The 18,835-nt window shown below is 45.0% G+C and overlaps 1 protein-coding gene across 3 annotated transcripts in view; it reads right to left on the reverse strand.

Moving 5' to 3' along the window:
* The window catches only part of TSHZ2 (teashirt zinc finger homeobox 2), a 201,973-nt gene extending 185,778 nt beyond the window's left edge, over positions 1-16,195 (reverse strand). For all 3 annotated transcript variants that reach the window (XM_088064761.1, XM_088064760.1, XM_005524864.3), the window contains exon 1: positions 16,069-16,195. In XM_088064761.1, coding sequence (XP_087920887.1) covers positions 16,069-16,108 — 40 coding nt within the window. In that variant the 5' untranslated portion in view covers positions 16,109-16,195. The remainder of the gene's footprint in view (positions 1-16,068) is intronic.
* Between the last annotated feature and the right edge of the window lie 2,640 nt (positions 16,196-18,835).

Consider the following 18,835-nt stretch of genomic DNA (forward strand, 5'->3'; position numbering starts at 1 on the left):
CAGGAGCAGGAGAGGAGTAGAAAAGGGGCTGTATGTAACTGTACAGCTGAGATCAAATTCAATTAGAGCTGAGAGTTTGCAGCGTTTTCAGTGAACTCTTTCCCTCAGTGAGCACCACGCTGGTTATTCAGCCTCTCCAGCACCAGTTTATTGACTGCTGTGGCCTGGTCACTCCTTGGACCCATTTTTAAAAGCAGAAGGTGGCACAGAGCCATGCTGATGGCACTGCAGCCAGGTTTCTAAAGGAAGTGTGACCAGTGAGTGACACACGGTGACTGCAGGGCTGGCACACCACGGACCCTTGCAGCACCTTCTCCCCACGTGCACAGGCAGCTCGTGGTACCCACGTGCACAGACACAGCAAATCAGCAGCAGCACTTTATCTCCCCTCAGCAAGGCCTCTGCTCCTGAAAAACCACTCTCTTCAATCTTACCATGCCTTTTTAGCTAATTGGCACAGAGAGAAGTAGTTAAATGTAACAGAAACCAGGGCTTCCAAAGGAAGATAACATTTTCGAAGCCACATTTTCCATTGCTTTTTTATTACCTTTACCTATGGTTTATATGACAAGGGGTCAGAGAACAGATGCAGATGCTAAACTGGGTGGCTGAGTAAATGAAGTCAACTTCTGCAGAGAAAAGCAGAAGGAAGTTAGAAGACATGAGTGAATTCATTTTAGTAGCCCAAATGAAGTTTTGACTCACTGCTGACTCAAGTAAAATTCCAATTTAATACACCTCTAAAGCATAACCTCTTCTAGATAAAACAACAGTAATCCACTAACCAAATACACTCAGAAGAGAAAGGGAAATTCTGAGTAAGACTACAAATATGAATCATTATTCTGATGTTTTTGTTATTATTTTTGCAGATGAATCCAAAAGCTCTTAGGACTCAATTAGGTTACCACAGCCTATAAAGACAAAAAACAAAAGCAAGGCAGATACTTTCTGCCTAGACACTGTGGTGATGGGCACATTAGAAATGAGGTAGATTAGATAGATGAACTAGACAGACACATCTAACTGTCCTCCAGTGCACTCATTTGTTTGACAGCCTGGAAAATGCCAACATCCCTGGGATTAAATGAAAATAGAAAATTGTATTTTCACTGTAAAGTATACATGGAACTTTCCTATGTCAGACTGTCTTTGTTAAAATAAACCAGGGCCCAACCACGTCCACCCAGAGTGACCCAAAGCGCAGTAAGATAAATGACACGGTAACCAAGGCACAAGCAACTGAGAGCCCTTGGGCTGCTACCCTTGTAGCCAAGTTTTAGTGGAGTGATAATGACCTGCAAACACGTTGAGACATTAATTTTCTCCTGAGTTTAACAGCACCAAACATCCTAAACTGCCCATCTCGCATTGCTGTCTTGATATCGTAATTCTTTTATCCATGACTTCCAGCTACTCTACCTTTATGGGCTGGTCAAACAATTTTTGTTGTGTGGTGCCTTTTCCCCCACTTTCTTCTTCAAGAAAGCAAAAGCATCTTGGATGTAAAAAATAAAGAAAAACATTGAGTGTAGCGCTGCTGGCCCAGGTCAGTGTGTGCGCTTTTGCCCCAGCTCTCAGAGCAGCACATGCACACAGTGACACACAGTTCACACGTGTGCCCACATTCCATCCTTCCTCCCAGTGCCAGGGTGTGTGCTCCATCCAGAGCTGGCTGGGCAGCCTGGCAGTGCCCAGGCAGGCTGCTGCCCCTGCCCAGCCCAGCTGGGAGCCCAGGGAGCAGAGCCCGGGGAGCTGAGCCCAGGGAGCAGAACCTGGGGAGCAGAACCTGGGGAGCAGAACCTGGGGAGCAGAGCCTGGGGAGCAGAACCTGGGGAGCTGAGCCTGGGGAGCTGAGCCCAGGGAGCTGAGCCCAGGGAGCAGAACCTGTGGAGCAGAACCTGGGGAGCTGAGCCCAGGGAGCTGAGCCCGGGGAGCCCAGCCCAGGGAGCAGAAACTGGGGAGCAGAGCCTGGGGAGCTGAGCGACATCCCGGAGCTGCCGGGGAGAACAGCATCCAGCTCCTTGTGACAGTTTTCCCCACACAACATCACAATCAGCCAAACACATTTGTAATCTACTGCAGCTGGTGTTTCTATAATTGATAGAGATATAAAAGCCCTTTTTGCTAAAGTTGTACTTTTGTATTTTTTTCTTGGGGGAGTTGTGAGAAAGCAGCTACAAAAAGCAAGCTTTAAATCTCAGATAATGTAGCTCCCTTTAGAATCCCAAGCTTAGAGCAAGTAGTTACGAGTTTTAGCAATGCAAAAAAAGGGAGCTAAAAACAAACATTTATTTTACTTGACGTAGCAAAACAGTGGATTAAAAAGTTAAATCAATGCGCCGTCTGAATGGTTCCTGCTGTAGCTGCAATTTCAAATGAAATAAGAATGTTATAAAAACTCGCCCATATTAGGCACATTTGGAAATGTCTCCTTGTAACTGTACTTTAAGTGTTCTGTCTATGAGCACTAACAGGTCACTGCACAGGAAATGCAAAAATATGTTACATTTTAATCAGGGCATATAAAACACTGTCTAGAATGTTACATTGCCCTTGGGAATCCGAAGTAAGTAGGAGAACTTTTACAAAGTCCAGGTCACTCTCCCCATTACATCACTGTTAAAAAAAAAATATTATTAGGTTACATTACAGAGATGTCATGTATTAGAACTTTCCCAGTTGCAGGATGATGGCTAAGAGATGCTTATTTCCTTGGAGAAACTCATAATCGCTCCCTTGTTCCCCTGCTCATACTTTGTATATTGGAAATAGTGCATTTTAACTGAATCAAAATGTTTCCAAACAATTATAAAGAGGGAGGACTAATATAAAAATGAGACTGTTCGTATACTCACAGCAACAACAAATTTCAGCACTTTTACCTCAACACACACACACACAGATTGAAAATCTGCCTGGCTGTACCTCATAGGTGATAAAAAATGAAAGAAGGGATTTTAGCACACATGTTTGGGAATGTTAAGGTAAAATGTCCCTAATCCAAACAAATGGAAACCCAGATGTTGATGGCATCATAACATTCCTCTGCCTTCCCACAAGTCTTTCTCCACATGATTTACATTTGTTTAACCCAAATCACAAGTTTGTAAAACCTTTAATAAGTTCACCGAAACAGCAAAAGAATAATGCAGGGATGACTGTTTTCTAGATTAACATTCTCAGGATTTTAGTTATTTAATACTTAAATGCTGGAGGTGACACAAACCAGTACAATAACCTGAAGGCAACCTGCTCTGCTGAGCCCGATGCAAGTTTTGTTGCTGACTTTCAGATAGAAAGATCAGATTTATAGGAAAAAACTCCCACAGGGCAGTAAACAAAACAAAACGAAATGAAATGAAATAAAATAAAATAAACCCCTGGCTCTGAGTAAAACTGAAGTGAGAGTCCCAGGGGCCCAAGGCAGGTACCCACACAGCGACCCAGGGACCAGCCCTCCACCATGGGCATGTTGGGGCAAGAGAGGAGCTCTCAGACTAAGAAGCCTTTTATCTGAGCAGATATCTGTGGTTAAAACTCCTGGCAGGATTCTTTGTGTTGTCTCTGAGGTGCTTTTGTACCACAGCCCCTTCACTGCCCGGAGTGCCCAAGCTCTGTTCAGCCTGAGCCACCCCGGCCATGCCAGGCCTGGCGCCGCCACTGACCAACGCCCCTGTGCCACACACCAGCACCTCCCAAATGCACCAAAAATATAAATACACCACAAATATACCACTGCCACACATTCTGTATCGGGTCACCAACCTCTCCATCTGCTGCCTGAGCTCTTCCACTCTCCTCTTGGCTCTGCCATCCAAGGGCAGCCCTGGGCCTGCCTGGCATCATCTTCTCCTGGTTCCCACACCAGGAATCGGAATTTTCCTCCTTTCCATTGGGTTTTGCACTTTTCTTGAGCTGTCTGCACCGTGCCTATGGATGGGATCTCATCTCTGCCATTCAGCTGCCATGGGGGGCACAGCTCTGGTTGGGTTTAAGGGGATTTTTTGACTTTTTCCCCACAGAAGGAGGTCCCGCCTCACGCACGCCGGATCTACTGAGCCATGGCGGCCCCTCAGGCCTGGTGCAGCCTGCCCAGCACGGCACGGCAGGATTTGCTCCCCAGCTGGGCTGGGTGGATTTCACACACACATCTCTTCTCTCTGTGAGCTGTGCATGAGTACAGGCTTTGGGAAAGCCAGCTGGGAGTCACACGTGTAGAGCCACACTGCTTTCCAGGCAGGGCTGATCCGGGCAGGAGCTGCCGGACGTGATCCCGAGCTCATGGTCACTACGGTGCTCTACACTGAGCAGGCAATGAAGTCATGCACACGAGTTTACCCCTGTTTTCTGTGGATATTGGATAATTTTATGCTCTCTGCCCCTGCATGGCCATGTTCTGCTCCCTAAATTTCTCTGCTTCCTCCCTCAAGGCCTGGGCTCCAGCTAAACACAAACAGAGTCTTTTCTTCTTTCTCCTCCAACTGCTCAGACCCATCGCTGCCCCTGCAGCCATTGTCCTACTTATCCCCAGCTGAAACGTTTTTAAGGGAATGTAATTGAAAAAGAGAAACCAAGAACAGAGCATGTGTGGTGGGGATGGCACGTTGGAGAATGCTGTGTCACCTTCTAAAAATTCTTTGGCAACAGCAACTTTTAGGCTTTATAAGTCAGACAAATTTGGGTGGATTTTCTCAGGGAAAGCAGAAGATATCTCTGAAAAATGTTCACGTCACTGCCAGAAATCTCAGTGGTCCCACAGCTTTGAAATAAACCCTGATGAACGTCTTCTAATTTTTTGCCAAATAGCATCCTACCCTAAATTACAGGAAGAACGTTTTAAGAAAGAAAACACAGATTTTAATAATGGAAATGGTTGCTTCGAGCAGCTCAGAACTGGAAACATTAGAACCAGTAGAAATCAAACTTCTCAGCAGGAAACCCCAACCAATCTGGACTATCAGAACTGCTGAGCCCATAATACAGAAGTTATTGCTGCTGTGCCCTCAGCTATCCAGTGCTCCCATATCCACACAGCACTGCTCTCATGAACCACTCTGGTTTTCTGCTCTTTTCAAGATTTTCCCTATTTTCCCCCCCTTTTTTATTATCACACATCTGAACTTTTACCACATTCAAGGCCTGCCAGGCAGGTGAAGATGCTGAGCCCTGGGCACCAGTCTTGGCTACTTGTCCTGCCCCATCCACTGCACCTTTCCTCTCCAGTCTGAGCAAAGAGATGGAGAAAGAGCTCATCAGACAAAAAACCAAAAAACAAATACATCCGTCATTCCAAGCACAGAAAAGGCTGATGACTTGTGCTGTACTATTCGAGCTGTTTTTTCTCATGCACGAGTAAAACAATAACCAGGCAAGGCTAAAAATCCCAGGTCTGAGTCCCTGATTCAGTCAGAGCAGCCCTTGGCCATAAATTTCAGCACTGATTTAAAAATTGATAGAAACTCTTTTTTAATCATCAGGTATTCAGCTGCTCATTACTGATATATGCTTTAATGATGTGCCCTTAAATTTTGGTCTAGTTTTAAAAATACAGTTTCCTCAAATTCCATCGCAAATCCAGGCCCTGTAATTTGGTTCTGGCCCTTTTTCCTTTCTAAGGTCTGCTTGAAGCACAAAATTTAAAGAGTTTGCTCTGCCAGGTGATGTTTTGTTAGCTTTTGACAAGGGAAAATATTTAATTCGTTAATTTTTTTTTTCCCCTGCTCTGAATATTAGTTTAATTGTCACAAATAATTAAATGCTTATGAGTAAGAGACATCTTCAGACATTTTGACAATACATATTAAGAGACACTTTAAGGCAAATCTGCACAGATCGGCTTTTATTTGTTATGCTAAACGATGATGCATCCTGATTGCATTTGTTCCTTATTTGTGTGTGCAACAGGAGACGTACTGGGAATGATCTGTAAGGAATAAAATGACAGTATTTGACAGGCTAGGAAATGTCTGGGCAAGGATACAGGAGAAGGAACCCTGAGAGGGCATTGTTTATGGAGGGGCAATGGGGAGAGACACTCCCTTCAATCTAAGGCAATGAAAGGCGCCAACAACTAAATTACAGTTAATAACAGTAAGAAATAAACAGAAATTACGTATACAAGGCTTGAGCTCAAGGACTTTGGACCACTAAAAATATATATTATTATATCAATTATCAACGAGAGACAAATTCCCATCCTGGGAATTTGCATACGAACTCTAATAACCTACTATTCAGAAATAGAGGCAAGCATTAATTTCCACATGAAAAGGAGCCATGGGAGAGCTTCCCAAGTCCCCAGCTCTGGAGAAGAAAGCCCTACCTGGTGATTCAGCACCTCTGCTCGAGGGGTAGCAGGTGCTCTCCCAGGTAAGGCAGATCAGCCCTATTTTACCCAAGATTTATTCGCAGTTGCTGTCAATATAATGGCTGAAACGACCATTGCTGAAAGGTAATACGGTGTGAAAATAAACATAAACAATCCTTAATGAATCCAGAGGCTATTACCTGCACCATGTTTCTTCTATAGGCAACACATACATCTTCAATCTGGGATAACAACATAAAAGTGCCCTCAATTGAGGCCAAATTCCAGTTTACACAAGAGAGGGAGCTGACGGATGTCCATGGGAATTTGGTGCTAAAGGCTTTTAAAAATTCAGGTCTCTCTTTAGCTGCCCATGTAAGGATTTAGACCCTCAGGACTGGAAGTTGAGCCTCGAGCTGTATCACCAGAGAATTCCAATCACCTCTGGCAGCCTGGGTGGAGGAGAAAGTGTATGGCCTGTTCAGCTGCAATTACACCAGGTTTTACATATTTCTCAGGGCAATGCTTTATAGACAGTCACATCCAGCTCTGCCAAAGAAATGCAGAACAGTTTATGGGAAGGAAAGTAACAGAAACCAAATTCTCCAGTCCTGAAACTTACCACTGACCAAAACCTGGAATGTTAAAAACTTGATTATTCTGCCTAAAACTCTTGCCTAGTCAATCTCCCTTGGCATGTTAGAATTAACAGAGCTCTGCTTTCTCAAACCATGAGCCCTCCTGTTTTTGGGAGCTCCTGGCCATGAGCAAAGTGGCTCTTCCTCCAGCACAAGGAACTGCATGGGAGGGATGAAACTGCATTTCCACCTTCCCCAGGGTCCCAGCTGGGCTGTTCCCTCTTCTCCCAGGTTTCCCTCCTGGAAATGCTCTGATGATTGAAATGTGATCTAGTACCTCGAGCAGGGAATTGGGAGCAAGCGCTGTTTGACCTTGAGCAAATCAGGTAAAACCTCCCGGGTTCAATTCGCCTTTCTGTACAACCGAGGGGAAATATTCCACATCACCGGGGTTATTCTGAGGAGCATCAGCAAGAAATCCAGGGAAGAAACCTGCTAAGTGTGAAGAAATATTGCTCCACTGCCTAACAAAGGACACAAATACGAGCAGGATCCATGCAGCTAATCAAAAGCGCTGGAAAGCTTTTAATTTTTTTAGCATTTAACGCTACAGATGATCAATATAACTACTTAGCTTCTTTCTCCTTTCACGTGTTAATTTAATGCTACCAGTACTGTGCTTATGTATGTTATGACATGGCTGAAAAACACATAAAAAAAATAATTTTGGTGGACCAACAGAGCAGCTGGCACAAGGTTATGTTTCTTCGATACAAAACATAAAATCATAAAAGACCCGGCGCTTTCCTGTGAAGTCCACTCGCCCTGCGGGAAGCAAATGAGTTCTTCCTATATGTACAAAGAAAATTGCAGACCCTATAAATCGTGTTGGTGATTCGCCATGCAATTCACAGAAAAAAAAATAAATAAATTTGTATATGTAAAATTCAGAGTAAAATCTTTCTATGAAAAATAGAAATTACTTCTGTCCAAGTGCAGGGAGAGTGATAGAAATAAGGTTGTTGTCTACACACGCCAAACTGCACCAATGTGCAGATTTTCATTCCGATCTCTAAGCAGAGTTTCACAAGGAAAAAAAATAAATCTGAGCTATCAAGGTATTCTTGAGAATTTAATTATTTTCATTAAAAACAAGAGCTATAAGCTGCTCCTTTTTTCAATAGAAATTCTGCACCGATTCCACATAAACAGACCCAATATCACTTCGGCAAAGTTGCTTTGGGAATATGTAACAGCCTTTTTTAAGTTATGAAACCAATATTGAATGAGATTTACTACAATTTAAGATAAGTGGGTCTTAATTTTATATGAACAGAGAGACTTAAAAAGCAGGCAGGAAGAGTTCCAATTATATTGTGCTGGAATATTAGGCCCTGTGCAAAATTGCCCCTTTTCTGTTTTACATGCATAAAAACAAGCACAACAAGCTTTTCAATTAAATGAGTCTTTTGAGAGAGATGCAGGAAGAGCCAGCGAGCTCCTTAAAACTTTATTGCTTTTTATCTTTGTCAGGTAGGGCTGTGAGTTAAAAATGACCTGTTCTTTGCAGCACACAGTCCTTCCTGGAAGCTTTCTCTCCCACTTTGACCCATCCATTTTAAAGGTTTCCCAGAACGGGAATGCAGGGCTTGATCTGGATTAGTTTTCCCCATATACTCGGTAGTTGTGCTTTCCCACAGCCATCCAGAGCTCAGGATGTTTCTCTTTAGCATTGGGAGTAACTCTAATGAGCCTCAGTATCATTAGAGGAAAGCAGTTTACAGAACACAGGGAGAAAAGACACAGAAAGGAATAAGATACAGCTCTAATAGATACGGAGATGAAAGAACTAAGTCAGCATCTCATTTGCATTAATACAATAAAAATACAGCATTAATGTTGCTAGTTGTAAATTTTTTTTCAATAAAGTTCAGCCTGATTATATCTGGGAAAAAGGTAGGCTGTGCATTCCTCGTAGTATTTATCCTATAAAGAGCAGTTACTGCCTATTAACTTTCTAGATTTAATTGCCACTAAAAACAATCTCCAGGAAACTTCAACTGAAAGTCACTCCTCAAGAACCGATGGTCTGAGCTCTCAGAACTGCTTTGTTTATGGCAATACAAAGCCAGAGCTCCAATTCACACAGCTCCACTCCATCATTATGTTCAGTATTTTGTTTATTATTATTATTATAATATTATGTGTGTGTACGTCTATAATTATACACCCAGACACACACACCAGTTCATCACCAGAATCAGGCAGAAGCAATACTGCCAACCCTGTTTGTACAAAAAGCACAAAGCACAACCTCAAAAATCATGAGACTGGCTGAAAATGATGGGAAGTTAAAAACAGTCACTTTGAGAATCAAGACATTTTTCTTCTGCATAAGAACTTCTAGCCTGCTTGTTTTCAAGTTCTTCTCCAGAGTAAGCAGTTTGAAATAAATTTCCTTTTAAAATGCATATTGGACACTTGCATAATCATCATCAGACTCCAGGAACTGGAGGTTTAAAGAAAATAAACCCTAATGAAGAATTTTCAGGGGACACAAGTCCTAACAGCAGAGTTTTATCATCTGGGCAAATATTGGGGCAATAATGAAAATCTGCTCTGACCGCACGAGCTCTCCAGGTGCATCCCTCTCCCCGACAGGCCCTTTTCTCCCCTCCTTGCAGGTATGGATGTGTGCATGACTGAAAAGGATCTGTTTCCCAGACATTTAGGACTGTTTGTTCTATTTAACTGTGGAATTTTACCAATACTTGGGACCATCAGGAGCTGCACGTTAGAAACTCTGTATTTTTCACAATCAGATCCTGTCATTTTGAAGCTATTGTTGTGCCTTTCTTTTTCCTAGGGCAAAGGGGGAAAACATTTCTTTTAGGGAAACAAAGATTCTCTTCATTTTTCTAAATGAAACACTTAATGCAACACTTAGATCAGAAGACCAGTTTTTCCACTTCTTTTTTTTTTTTTTTCCTGAGAAAGCTCACAAGGTAATGGATGAAGAGCCAGCAACAGTTAAAGAGGGATGTGTAAATCTAATGGGAAACACTGTGCTTCTGTGATGCTCTTCTCCTTGAAACCTTAAAAAATACACAGTTTGCTGTCAAGGTATTTTGAGTTGCAGAAGCCGTTATTATAACACGGTTATAAAATTACTCTGTGCCAACAGTCCTGTGTGAAAAGCCACCTTAATGAGAAATAACTGCTTTTAGCCCCTAATAGCACATGGAACTTTAAGGCTTTGGATTTGCAACCCCATTTTCAGGCATTTTCTCGAGAGCTGCCGCCCCTGTGCACAACATGAACACCGTGCCTTAAAAAAGGTTTTTTACAAAGCCCATCTCACCTCCTGGTACCCAGAGCCAGTCAGTGCTCAGTAATTAACACAGAGCACGGAAACGTGACTGGGGAGGGAAGCTGGCCGAGCAAGCAGAATACCTCAGTCATGCAGCCTTCAGGAAAGAATACCTTAAAGCGTTAGGAACAGAAGTTCCAAGCAGAACTGTCCCTGGATTTAAAGTTTAATGGAAGAATCTGGTCCCTCTTCAGAGGCAGAATGCTTCTCCAGGAACATATACATATTGAATTTTGTAGCTGAAGAACCCAGTCTTACACAGACAGTCCTTCCACAGGCCAATCACCCACTGAAGCAAAGTGCTGAGTAAGAGCTGCTGAACTGGGCCCACTCTCATGTAAATGATTGTAATTAAATAGGTAATGAAAAATCCCTGCTCTTGCATGAATGAAATGGAAGATTTCAGCTCGGAGTGTAATGTGGTTCCATTTGGCTCCTGTATCAGATTGGGAGACAAATGAAAATGTCTCTCTGCTTGCGTGAGCACGCTTTGGAGGTAAAACTTCACAAATATTTTCATTTTGCAGAGAAGAGGGAAAAACAAAGGCTTATTCTGGCAGTAAAGTCTGTAGGATCCCCCCTTTTTAAGGCAGAATGTGGCACACACATCTCAACCTGAGAGGCATTAAACAGAATCTGAATAATTTTACTTTGCCTTTGCTAATAATACGTCATCCAGTGGAAGATCCAGACCTTATTCTCCCCTCCACCAGCTGACATGATATTTTTTTTACATTTGAGCTCTTAAGATCTGCACAATAGCTTAACACAATAAGTGTTTAGCCTCTGGTTCCAACTGTAATTGATAGAGTACAGTTCCATTCCCTCTGCTGCTGCTAAGTTGGGAATTGCAGCCACAGCAACTGACAGCTTTTTTTTCTCCGCGAGTCTGGAGTTGCTCTCTGGGAGTGATGTCCTCATCGGGATGGGAAGGGAAATGACGGCAGAAAAGCTCACCCTGGCCCTGTGCTACCGAGGGACTCCGGGGACCTCTGCTAGGGGAAACAGCTCCTTGAGGTGGGTGCTGATAATGAGAGCAAAAATCAGGAGGAGAAAGCTCCGGGAGGAAATTTCCAAAATCCTGCCGGTGTTTGGAGAAAATGGGCTTCTCAGAGAGCACGGAAGAGGGAGAGCGTTTATGCACTAGAATTTCTGACAAGGGACATGCTTTCAAAAGTGCTGTAAAATTGTGTCATTTGCTGATGGAAATGTCCTTTGTTTCGCAGTCACAGGGGCTGAACTCTGGGTGCACCCCGCTTTTCAGGTAGTGGGGATATACTGGGCTTGGATAAACGAGAGGAAAATTGAAATAGGGAAACAGGCACCAAAATTAACGTGATATCAATTTGTCCTGTTCAGGCCTGAGTTCTGACATGGGAAAAAAAATTTCCGAGCAGCTTTGGGCTTAGGAGCCGACTGCAGAATTTAACGCAGATGGCGACTAATTTTGGTGCCTCTTTAGTTGCAAAAGTACCTATTTTGGAATATATTTAATTAACCAGGATTTAAAGGCTCCCCTTGTTTGTGAACACCTTGGCTTTTTTGTCATCTGTCAGCATCGTGATGTGCACTGTAAGTGAAGGGTTCTGAGGCATGAACTGTTTAGGTGGTTTTGATGTGCAGTTGCTTTTCTGGAGGATGTTGAAACAAAACAGTGCCATTTCTACAGTTTCATTCAGCACTGCTTCCCTGGAATCTGCTGCCATTGCCCCGTTATAAAGGATACACAAATAATCCTGGAGCAGCCACAGTGCTCCTGGTTACATTTACAGAGATATCTCGCTGCCTTTCGCCACAGAAATCCACAGAGCAAGCCTTGATGGTCATTTGCTCTGCTCTCTCTGCACAAGCAGAATTTCACTTTCTAAATACAATTCTGGTTTAAATAACCTTTCTTATGAAGGTGCAAGCTGCAACTTTAAAGAACTCCCTGCTCACCATCTTCTGCTTGCTGCTCTATGAGGACTCTTCCAAAAACAAACCCGTGTTATTCTACAGCTCCAATAAACAGAATAAATGTGCCTGAGACCTGCTTCTGCTGTACTTCTCCCCAGCTTTGGTTCTTAGCTAGTCTGTTGGGGCTGAGAGACAAAGAAAAGAAGAAATATAAAATTTCACCCGCAAAGGGCGTTAAGTCCAGATCCCTCTTCGCAGGCTTTAAAAAAAGCAAACTACCAATTCATGATCACAAAATAAAATATGCACATTTAAACAAGCTGCAGGGGAAAGGAGAGTTTAATCCAGTGAAATTGTGTTTGAAAGCTATTTCATACCCCTAGGAATAAAATCTGAATAGCAATTCTGCTTTGCTTCCACCCTTTTTCCACCCTTCTGTTAATTTATTACCATTTGTTATGGAATCGTTAGGAGACTTTTGCCCCAGACGTGGCTGTGTTTTGCTGAAGGATGAAGGACTTTGTGGGCCTGAGCCTCTTCTTGCTCACAGGAGCAGTCAGAACTCAGTGATGCTTCGAGGGAAGTGATGTTTGATTTGCACCTGAGCGGGAGAAGATTCCGGTCCGGTTTGTAAAGCCCTTTGTGATGGGTGAAAGCCCCAACACAAACGGGGGGTTTATCACAAACACAGGTCCCATCCTAAAGCAGGCACTGATGGAAGGAGCTGCAACTCCCTGCCTCAAGAACTATCCACTTGGAAATGACGGCTCTCAAAAAGCAGGGATGATTCAGGGAAGATTCGGCCCTGCAAAGATCGAAATGCTTTGACATCGTTTCGGTGTTGATGTGAAATAAAGTGGCTCTAAAAGTGTAATCGGAGAGCAGAAATCCCCACCATCACACATAAATAGTGCCCCATTTATCCAATTACACTCCCTTGTTTCATTACTATGGTCTGGAATATATTTCTTAGGAATACAAGGCTTAAAATTAATAATAGAAAAGGACAAAATTGCCATGTATATTTCTCTAGATAGATTTTCATCTAACAGCAGGACTTCACTTCTGATTCACTCGCTGGTTCTCTCTAACCTTTACATTATTCATTAATCAAACTCGAAACCTGCTTTCAAAGTCAGTGCATGGCAGTAATTATTTACAGTTGTGCATAGTATTTAATTTTAAGCAATGACAAAAGCAGGCATGTCCAGAATCATAAGGCTTATCATTTTTCTTCCCTTGGAGGTGAACTATCTGAAGAAACTAAAAGTTGCAAACTTCTCTTCAATATCTCTGCTGCCATCAAGACAAAATGTAGTGCAACTGATACCTTTGAACTTGTACAACTAAAAATAAATAAAAGTGAAAATTAAGTAATATATAATGTATTAACTCCTTTAAATAAAAGGACTACGGAGCTTTGCTATCAGCCTTGATGAGAGATTCATTTCTTATTGCACAGTCTGTCTCCTGTCACTTTGAGGTATTTTTTCACCATACAAAACAGAACCTCAGTATTATCCCTGAAAATGAAAGTCAGTTTTAAGAACTATATACAACAGGCACGTCTGCTCTTTGAAACTCCCCCCTACCCCCCACAAACACACAAATACAACTTCAAAGCAGGAGAACTATTGCAAATGTATAAACCTACTTCAAATAGTTCTGCTGGCTGAAACTGGACTGCATTTGCAGGATTTTGCTCACCTGAAACAACATTGATCTGAGGAGAAATCTAATCAAAGAAATGCACCACTGAAGAGCAATGCACATTTTATCATGAGAATGAGAAAGGAGAGACCTAATTGTGGTCATACGAGCTTCTCCCTTGTCATTAAGATCTCAAAAATGCTGCAGGATCCTGGATAAAAACATCTCTTACTGTATCTCAGCAGGGAAACCCCAGGAAACAACAGCACGGGCTTTGCTCGCAAAAATTTACTTACTGTATCCTACGTTTCTAAAAAAGAACACGGTGCCCCTGCCACGAAAAGATACTACACACCTTCCAAGTGAAAATTCGGCTTTGAAACCCAAATAAAATGAAGCCTCGTATTCCTGACAGAGAGAAAAAAGGAGCAGTTCTAGCACTGTCACTGTGCCGATCAGCATCCATGGAGAAACAGCTATTTATTTATCCTGCAAGTTGAAAACGTGAATGCCTTATTCAGATCAAACCTCTCGGTGAAGAAAATAATAACAGCGACTCTGATAGCAGAGTTCTTCCAAACACACACACACACACATATATATATATATATTTATAGGAGTATTTCTAGCAGAACTGTTATTTATGGAGATTACCATAAATTTGGGATCTTTGCCTGCCAGGAATCCCAACCTGCATAGGTACATTCACTGGGCACATCCCAAAAGCTTCTGCCTGCAGCCCATTGTCCTGCACCCAAAGAAAAGCAGCCAGAGCTGTGAGTTGATAAAAGTTCTGCGTGTCCCAGTTTCTCTGGGGTGACATTTCCCCCTGCACGGATCCCAAGCACGACTTTGCAAAGTTTATTCAAGTGTGCCACTAAACTTGCCCATACATTTTGTCCCACATTTGCTGTGCTACACCCAGGAAATATTCACGAGGGCGAGGGGAAATTTTTAGAGTAAAGGCATCGAATACGAGTTTTCTTTAAAGAACTAATCCGAGGAAGGACACAAAGGGAAAAAAGAAGGGAAAAAACCCGCCTACATTAAAAGCCAAACAAGATAATAATTGTGCATGTCTGGCTAAGAGAATCTAGAGGGCAAGCCTTACGTCATTGGCACTTGGGTTACCATGGTGAGTGATTTATTGATATATATCAAGAATGAATAGATCAAAGGCAGCAAGATGACAGGTGATCAATCAAATGTCAAATCAAAGCTGGCAATCAACTGGAAAGCTGATTTTTCAGTGGGTGGGTCTGGCAGAAGAAAAATGAACTTCCATATTGCGCTTCCAGAAACAAAACCCCACCACTCTATTAAAAAAAAAAAAAAATAAAAAGCAATTAAGGAGCATGAAAGAAAACTCTTTGAAAAGATTTACTATACAGACCCACTCGTCTGTTTCTTTTTCTTGGCCCCCAAAAGAAAAAGAACACGCTACAACGACAAACAAAACACTTCCAAAGTTACAAACTATTTTCTTCTGTTAAAAATAAAAAAATAAAAAATTGCAAAACCACTTGGCATGTGCAAATATATAAACTCGGCTACGAAACAAAAGAAGGATTTGATTTGAAAATGTGAATTGTCTTCTAACAGTCAGAACGTTTCATTTTATTTCCTGTTGCAATTTTCACCACTGATGATCAAAGGCTGAACTTCCCCACCGGGTTCATCAGCAGAGAGAGTCCCTGTACTATTTCAGGCACACACGGCGCTCTCACACACACACACCCGGCCAGAACTGCCACCAGAAATACGGCGAAATAAAAGATTAAACACCCCGACCCACTTCGCGAAACGCGCGGATCCAAAGCGAAAGCCACCGGAAGGGGGGAAAACCAGAAAGGGTGAAAAAAAAAATTTAAAAAAAATAATAAAAAAAAATCTATCCTAAAGCGAGAAGCAAAGGGAAACGTGAGCGCTTTCGGTTCGGGCAGGGGGAGAAGGGGAGCCGAGGGAAGAAAGTTGGGGGGAAAAGTTTCGGCAGGGCAGCGGCAGCGGGAGCGGCGGCGGCGGCGGCAGCGAGCCGGGGGCAGCGGCGGAGGGCGAGGGGACAGCCCGTGGCACTGCAAAACCTTGGAATAAGGAATGAAACTGGCTCCACGGACTTACCGAGGGAAAGGGAGGGGGAGGGGGGATAAATAAATAAAGATCCAGCCCGGAAAAGCAAGGGTGACCCTAAATAATAATAAAGATGGGGGGTAGGAGTGGAAGGAGTGGAGAGACGGAGGCTGTGTAAGTGGATGGCTTCTCCTTACCTGCAGCCCGTTTGGGTGCTTGCTGTTTCCTCCTTGGCATCGCTCTACTTTCTCCAATCTCACTTCTGTCCCCAGATCCGAGAGCCCTGAGACGCTCCTGAGCCGTGTTCCTCTGCCTCTCAGCTGCTTCCCCAGCACCCCCCTCAAGCCTCCCCTGCCCCCCTCCTCTTCACTTCACTGATAGGAACCTGTTTGGTTTTTATTTTATTTTAGAGATCTAGGTTTCTCTCTTTCTCTCTCTCTCTCCCTTTTTTTTTTTTTTCTGGTTGGCTTTTTTTTTTTTTTTTTTTTTTTAACTGTTGCAACACTTGCTTTGCTTTGATTCAAACATCCAAGCTCAGGAGCAAATGAAAGGCGCCCACAGTGCCAGAGAACGGTAATAAATAAATAACAAAATAGATCTGTATATATTAAAAAGGCAGCTCTGGAGAGACTGTGGGGCTGGCTGCTTCCTCCCTTCCCTGTCCTGTCCTCCTCCTCCTCGCAGAGCCGTATGGCGGAGCGGTGCCCGGGTGTGCGCGGTGTGTGTGTGTGATGTGTGTGTGTGTGCGCGGAGCGCCGCAGGTTCCGTGCTGTCAGATGCCAGGCAGTGAGTGATGTGGGAGCGGACAGGGAGGCTCGGGATGGGAGGAAATGTGGGATCCGCACTCACACGCGCGCACACGCACCCCCCGCGCGCGGGCACACGCGCGCACACGCACACACACACACGCGCGCCGCACACACACGCGCGCACACGCACACACAGGCAGGGCGAGGCGATGCCAGCGAACATCGATCCGCCGAGCAAACTGAACATTAACAAACTCCTCCTCCGCGACCCGATGACAGGAGGAAATTTACTCCGCGCAGCCGGGCGGCAGAGCCGTTCATTAAAGAGACAGGGCGCCGGCACCGCGCCCGCCGCCGCCCCGCCGGCTCCCGGGGACACCGCTCCCCTCCCGGGGACACCTCCTCTCCAAACCCCCTCCCCACCGGGGACACCTCCTCTCCAAACCCCCTCCCCACGCGGGGACACCTCCTCTCCAAACCCCCTCCCCACGCGGGGACACCTCCTCTCCAAACCCCCTCCCCACCGGGGACACCCCCCCCCATACGGGACCACCCCCCCACGCGGGACCATCCCCTCCATGTGCGGGACCACTGCCGCTTCGGGGCCGTCCCCTCCCCACGCGGGACCATCCTCGGCCCCGGGGGATGCGATCCCCCCGGCCCCAGGGGATGTGATCACCCCCGGCCCCAGGGGATTTGATCACCCCCGGCCCCAGGGGATGTGATCACCCCCGGCCCCAGGGGATGTGATTCCCCCGTCCCCATGGGATGCGATCACCCCCGGCCCCAGGGGATGTGATCACCCCCGGCCCCAGGGGATGTGATCACCCCCGGCCCCAGGGGATTTGATCACCCCCGGCCCCAGGGGATGTGATCACCGCAGCCCCAGGGGATGTGATCCCCCCGTCCCCATGGGATGCGATCACCCCCGGCCCCGCGGGATGCGCTTCCCAAGGGAGGGCGCTGCGGGCAGTCGGGGCCGGGGGGCAGCGCTCTCCTGGCGTTCCACCCGAGCCAGGGCGGTTCCAAGGGAAAAGAGGGATTCGCAGCAGTGATCCCGATGGACGGGCGGGTGCGCTCCTGCCGCTGGGCTGCCCGCGGCTGCCGGGGCACCGGGGGATGCTCTCTCAGGTGTGCCCAGAGCTGGGGACCGGGGGATGCTCGCTCTGGTGCTCCCTCCCGCCTGTGGATAGCCCGGGGCTGGTGACCAGGTCCCTTCTCTGCCCTCACTCTGCACCCTGAGGTGTCCCAGCCGTAGGAACACGAAGGGATCAGAGGATTGGACATCGGAGCTCGGTGAACTTTGAGTGAAACCCTTCTGCTCCCCGAATTTCCCCTGGCACCTGGATTTAGGGAGAATCAGGTACATCCGTCAGGTGCTGCTGCACCCTCATGGGAACCCAAATGTGTCCCCTCCGACCGAGCAGTTTGTCACTGTTTCAGAGCCCCAGCAAACTGCCAGGCTCAGGAGGGCAGGTGGCACTGGAGCTTCAGACAGTGTTGGTCCCTAAGACACACAGAGACAACTTCCCCTGCCCCATTTATTCTTTCAGCTTTAGGGTGGGTTTTTTTTCCCCATCTGCTGTGAACACCTTAAGGGTTTAAATGTGATTTGGCGTTGGAAAGGATGGACTAATTTCTATATATTCGACTATAATTTGTATAAGATCTCCCAGAAGCAGCATTTCTGATACTCCATATCTTAAACCAAGAGGTTGTTGTAGAACTGAGTTTTTACCTTTTTTATTCTTCTTTTTTTTTTTTTTCCCTTTTTTCTTTTCTGTTTTGGCATTTGTCTATTTCTAATGAAACTGTTTGGTTTAATAGGAATAATTTGCATCCCCCTCAAACACAATGTCTGTTTCAAAGCACCAGCAAGAGCTGCTGTGTTGTAGCCGGTGTCACTGGGCCACCTGCAAGGAACAGGCCTTCAACCCCCCGGTGACCTTTGTGTTCAGCAGCCCAACACCAGGCTGTGTTTATGAAAGTGTCCCCCAAACTGGTTTCACTGAAATTATTTGATAGCCTTCCCTGTACGAACTCCAGCAATTTTTATATGCAATAGCAAAGTATTTATTGGTGCAAGCAAATGCTTAGTTTGAAAGATAAAATAGGATAACACTACTATAAAATACTCATTTTTCCACTTCTGCCTGGCATAACTCACCTGGGAGTGAGCAGCTCTGCCTGAATGGGTGGGAGCTGTGGGGCTCTC

This window comes from Pseudopodoces humilis, chromosome 19 (genome assembly GCF_049639895.1).
Source record: "Pseudopodoces humilis isolate 2021_Gansu_Grassland_sample_001 chromosome 19, ASM4963989v1, whole genome shotgun sequence".
In the NCBI taxonomy this organism is placed as follows: domain Eukaryota; kingdom Metazoa; phylum Chordata; class Aves; order Passeriformes; family Paridae; genus Pseudopodoces; species Pseudopodoces humilis.